Source organism: Octodon degus, unplaced genomic scaffold (genome assembly GCF_000260255.1).
Source record: "Octodon degus isolate 3935 unplaced genomic scaffold, OctDeg1.0 scaffold00020, whole genome shotgun sequence".
Taxonomy (NCBI): domain Eukaryota; kingdom Metazoa; phylum Chordata; class Mammalia; order Rodentia; family Octodontidae; genus Octodon; species Octodon degus.
In genome coordinates, this window is record NW_004524596.1 from 5,724,288 (window position 1) to 5,729,984 (window position 5,697).

Below are 5,697 nucleotides of genomic sequence, written 5' to 3' on the forward strand. Positions count from 1 at the left end.
AGTCCATAAGTTAAAAGCTTTCAGATGGGTAAGAACTAGAAATAGGCTTATAATGATTAAGATTTAAAAGTAAGCATGGGGCCGGGGAGATGGCTCAGTGGAATAGGCGCTTCCCTGGCAAGCACAAGGACTTGAGTTCAATCCCCAGTTCTGCAAATAAATAAATAATAAAAAAAATAAAAATAAGCAAATTGGGGCCGGGGAGATGGCTCAGTGGAATAAGCGCTTCCCTGGCAAGCGCAAGGGTCTGAGTTCAATCCCCAGTTCTGCCAAAAAATAAAACAATAAAATAAAAGGAAGCAAATTGATGAAAAATACTAGGGCAATAATTTTATGTATTTTTTTAAAAAATGTATGTATTTTGAAGTCAGGGTCTTACTATGCAGTTCATGCCTTAAACTCACTATGTAGCCCAGGCTGGCCTCCAACTGGCAAGAATCTTCCTGCCTCAGCCTCCAAGTGCTGGGTTTATAGAGGTATTTCATGATGCCCAGCAAGGAACTTTTTTTTATAAACATATTCTACCCATTTCTAGTATCAGTCTAAAAATTCCAATGAAGATTTTAAAAAATGTGAATAGTAATCCATTTGAGTAAATATTTTGAAAATCAGACTAGGTATATCCAGTATTGACTCTGTTTGAATAAAAAGAAATATTGGGTATCAAGTGTAACATCTAATTCAGTACCTGGCAGACAACAGAATAACAGTTCTTAGTGACAGTAATGAAATATAATATTTTAACTTCTGTGTCTGCATTATACATTTAATATATTTTATACTTCCATATTATGATGGTAATTTCATACACATAAAGACTATCAGATTGACTAATATGCCGACTTAAATGGATTGCCCAAAGATTCACTCTCTTATCATTCACTGTGTAAAAGTGGACATACATATACTGATGTATCTTTTTAATTAGGCAAAAGATCACTGAGAGAATACTTATTAAATTTTCCTTTCAGATAAGAAAACTTAAGGCCAGGTGTGGTGGCGCATGCTTATAGTGTTAGCATTTGGGAGGCTGAGATAGGAGGATCACTCCCAGTTGGAAGCCCTGGACTACTGAGACCCTATCTCAAAAAACAAAGCAAAATAGCACACAAGAAAACTAAAGCCACAAGAACGTCCAAAGACTTTTTCATATGGGGGGGAGGGATGGAGGGAGGGAGGAAAGGAGACAGAGAGAGTGTATGAGAGAGAGACAGAGGGGGGGGGGAGGGAGGGAAGAAAGGAGGAAGGGAGAGAGAGACCTAGATCTTAGAAGGTGGAGACAGAACTACCCATCCCTGGCAGGACATTGCCAGTGAAGTGGAAGACCCAATACTATAATGGACTACTGAACTCTTTTAGATTATTTTGCTGAGTTTACACACCTATAATATTCAAATAACAGAACTTAACAAAAAAAGGGTAGACAGATGAATGTCAATTTTGTATCTGTGTATTCAAAGTGGTTAGAATAGATATATAGTTACATTCTCTTAATAGATAGAGTGATTTGTTCTAATGGTGTTTGTAGATAGGATATCATGTCTACATCTTGTACAGCAATTAACCACTGGGAGGAAAGTATGCAATGTGTTAATTATTGAAACTGTCCTACCAATTTGATTTGAAACTGTCTCATTGCTATTTATCAATAAAATTATGAAAAAAAAAAAAAGAAAACTAAAGCCACAAGAGGTTAGAGGGCCCAAAGTTTTATCCCTCAATAACGGTAGAACCTATTCAACAGGATCGTCTAACTTTGGAGTTTATTCCCTAGTCAAATTGAAAATTCAAATGTATAATATTAATATCTGAGAATTTGTGAAGCAGAGAGCAGATGTTATTTATTACCTTATTAAAATCACTCAGATTATGCTTCCTCATCTACTGGCTATAATGTTTTTCTATCAGCTTCATGTTCACAATCAAATAAGTGAATATTCAGGTTGAAAAGAAAAAAAAAAAAAAAAAAAAAAGGGGCCGGGTAGATGGCTCAGTGGAATAAGCGCTTCCCTGGCAAGCGCAAGGACCTGAGTTCAATCCCCGGTTCCGCCAAAAAAAAAAAAAGAATCTCACTGGTAGGCAATTAAAAGTAAAAAAAATATATATAAATATTAAAAGATTTTCCTTTTGTAGACATCACCACAGAAAACGAGGAGGTAAATTATCAGTGGTTTAGAAGAGCTTAGAAAGCTGGGGAGATAGTTCAGTAGAATAAGCACTTGCCTGGAAAGCGCAGGGCCCTGAGTTCAATCCCCGGTACTGTTAAAAAAAAAAAAACAGAAGAGTTTAGAGAAAGTATAAAGATGAACTAACAGAAAAGGGAAAAAAGGAGAGACAACAGAAGACAGAAAGGGTAGAGGGAAAGAGAAACATTGTTAATGTATGATGTAGTCTACCCTGACAAAAAGAAGAATGAAAAAAGCGTAGGGGGTACTAAGAACAGCAAAAAATAACCAAGGAGAAATAAGTACTGTATGAATAGGTGGAAAGGAGTTATGTACTTACATACATGTGTGCAAAAAATACAATCACTATTTCAGTCAGTTCTACTTCCTAGGTATATACTGAGATTTTAAACATTACATTCACAGAAAAACTTATTATTATTCAGAGTCTCATTATTCCTAATAGTGAAAAAGTAGAAACTCAAATGTCTTTTAGTTGATGAATGGATAAATAAAATGTGGTATGCATGCAATGGAATATTATTCAACCATAAAAACACAAAGTTGTACTGATACAGCATGAAGTCAAGAAGCCAGGCAAAAGAGACTACATATTATATGAAATGTCCATAGTAGGAAAACCTATAGTGAAAAGCTGGGGAGAAAATATGGAGATTGTGAACAGGACAGCTAAGGAATATGGAGTTTATATCTGAAGTAATGAAAAGGTTTAAAATTGACCATGGTGATGGTTGTACTACCTCGGGAATAAACACTGAATTGGATACTTTTAACTGTGTGAATTGTGACTTTAAATATGTGAACAAACTTCTGCCGAAAATAAAAACAAAAAAAAGAAAAACTTTGAAATCAGTGAGAAAACACATGAGAGAAACAGCCTTTCTAAGGTATCTAAAGGACTGAGGAAGGACAAGGATGTGTGAACTACCAATTGGTGTGAGTATGAGAGACAATAAAGAGCAGGCTATATATTACGATGGTACTGGGGATGAAACTCAGGGTCTGTACAATGAACTACATCTCCAGCCCCGCCCCGCTTTTTGTATTTTAGTACAGGGTCTACAGGATCTCACTACACAGGTTGGACTCGTAGTGATCCACCTGTGTTCAGCCTCCCAGGAGCTGGGATTACAGGTGCGTGCCACCATGCCCAGTCTCAGTTGCCCTCTCAGTGTACCCCAGGGGCGGGGCCAACACAGCATACCAGGGATGGAACTCTGACCACTGTGGCTGCCTAGTCCAGCCCTTTTTTGTTTGTTTGGGGGTTTGTTTTGGTTTTTGGGTTTTTTTTTTTTTGGCGGAACCGGGGATTGAACTCAGGCCCTTGAGCTTGCCAGGGAAGCGCTTTTTCCACTGAGCCATCTCCCCGAACCCTTAGTCCAGCCCTTTTTAATTTTATTCATTTTATTTTGAAACAGGTCTTGCTAAGTTGCTATTGCCCAGGGTAGGCTCAAACTCATGATTTCCAAGTGCTGAGATTAGAGGTATACACCTCCACACCCAGCTTTATATTTTGAAATGGTCAGAAAAGTCACTAGATTTTAATATGCTCAATATTACATTATCTGGTAAAACTCGGTGTTTGAAATTTGCTCAATGCTATGGCAAGCATTCATTTCATCAATTAACCTTTTTTTTTTTTTTTTTGGTGTGGAACCGGGGATTGAACTCAGGCCCCCGCGCTTATTCTACTGAACTATCTCCCTGGCCCTCAATTATCTATTTTGCATGGTAAAATTCCCATTACATGAGAGACCAGTGTAACTATAATTATGACTAATTTATTTTTGTATGCCCTGAGGCACTTAGCTTGATGCTATACACAGTAGGTATTCAATAAATATTTAATGAAAGTAACCAGCATATGAAGTATCTGAAGCTCTGTAATTACAAAATGAAACTTATGACAAATTTTAGTCATCAGTAAAAAGAACATTATTTCACATGTGAAATGCTTTAATGGATCTTTAAATGACAATTTTAATTATGTTAATAACTAAGTTATACATAAACAAACTTTAGTAATTTAATAAGAAAATAAAAAGATCCACCAGAAAGAATATTCAGGGAAGTGCTTAAAAAAATGTGATCTTTTTTCTTTGTGGTACTAGGGATCAAACTCAGGACCTTGTGATTGCCAGGCAGGTGCTTAAGTTACTGAGCTATCTCCCCAGCTCTAGAAAAATGTGATTTTATTCATAGTATATACATCATAAAACAGATTTTCTATTATTCTGGTTATGTAAAAGTTGAAAACCTGCTTGTTTTCTAATTCAAATTTTTTCATGACAAATATTGAATTTTTATCTATTTTTCCCCTGATAATATGGATAGGCTTCTTACTACATGGTACAATTATGTATTTAGCATTTATTTTTTTTAATTTTATTTTACCTTTTTTTTTAGTTCTTTATTTTTTTTGTGTGTGTGTGGCCAGCTCAGCCCACCATGGTGTTGGGGGATTGAACCGTGGTCCCTGTGCTTTGCTCAGCTTAGCTTGTTCTAAAGTAGGTGCTTTAGACCACTGAGCCATCTCACCAGCCCCTATTTTATGTTACTTTTATTTATTCATTTATTTATTTTGTGGTACCAGGGATTGAACTCAGGACGCTGCACTTGCCAGAAAAGTGCTTATTCTACTGAGCCATCTCCCGGGCCCCTGTATTTAGCATTTAAATTTAAGACTATGGCTCAGTGTTTGGCCTGCCCCTTAGCTCAGTTATTTAAGTGCCTGCTTCAACAAAGCAGTCAGGATCAAGTTGCTGTGGTTCAATCCCCAGAACTCCAGCCAGCCAAACCTGCCCTGAAGGCATTCTGAGCCAGAAAAAAAAAAAAAAAACACATTATGGCCTAGGGGTATAGTTCAGTAGTTAGAGCACATGCTTAGCATGCACAACACCCTGGATTCAATCCAGGATCACCAAAACAGTAATAACAACAACAAAAAGTTAATTAAAGAGAAACATACTTGCGAGAACAATGAAAATATATTCACGTGAATTTTAAACTAGCACTCCTTAGAAACCAGTCAGTGGTGTGAACATTATTTCACTTAACCTCTTTGGAAGCAACAGAATACCAATATACAAATAAAACAATTTATAGCTTGGAATCATTAGTGGCTATCACTAACAAGATTAAAATATAACTAAAAAAGAACAGAACACATTAAAAAAAACTTGTTTTTAGCTTAATTGTTGGTGTAGAATGTATGGTAGGGGCTGGCTGCCTGGCAGCCGCTTTAGCTTTGCTTGCTTGGCTTGCTCGAACAGCAGTTTCCAGGCGTACTTTCAACTCTGGAGCAGCCCCCATTACTGCCTTGAAAGCATGTGGATACAAAGGTCCAATATGCATTAAATTCTGGAGTGCAAACTCATGAAGATCTTTGGAGGCTGAACTTGCTGAAGCAAAAGAATTCTCATCCAGCAGGTAAGAGATCAAAGTGGGCACTAAAAGAGCAAGTAACTGGACTCCTGTAAATAACAAAGACAACAAAGATTAGTCTCATTTG

General features: G+C 36.9%; 1 protein-coding gene and 1 long non-coding RNA gene across 2 annotated transcripts in view; both read right to left on the minus strand.

Annotated features, from left to right (window-relative positions):
- Positions 1–4,127: 4,127 nt before the first annotated feature.
- Positions 4,128–4,959, minus strand: LOC111815721. Its single transcript, XR_002820374.1, has 2 exons — positions 4,745–4,959; positions 4,128–4,580 (listed from the first exon to the last, which is right to left on the minus strand). It is a non-coding gene; the product is annotated as an uncharacterized LOC111815721 (long non-coding RNA).
- A 103-nt stretch (positions 4,960–5,062) lies between these two features.
- Heatr5b (HEAT repeat containing 5B) overlaps positions 5,063–5,697 on the minus strand; it is a 114,541-nt gene continuing 113,906 nt past the window's right edge. The window contains exon 35 of the mRNA XM_004627718.2: positions 5,063–5,659. Coding sequence (XP_004627775.1) covers positions 5,355–5,659 — 305 coding nt within the window. The 3' untranslated portion in view covers positions 5,063–5,354. The remainder of the gene's footprint in view (positions 5,660–5,697) is intronic.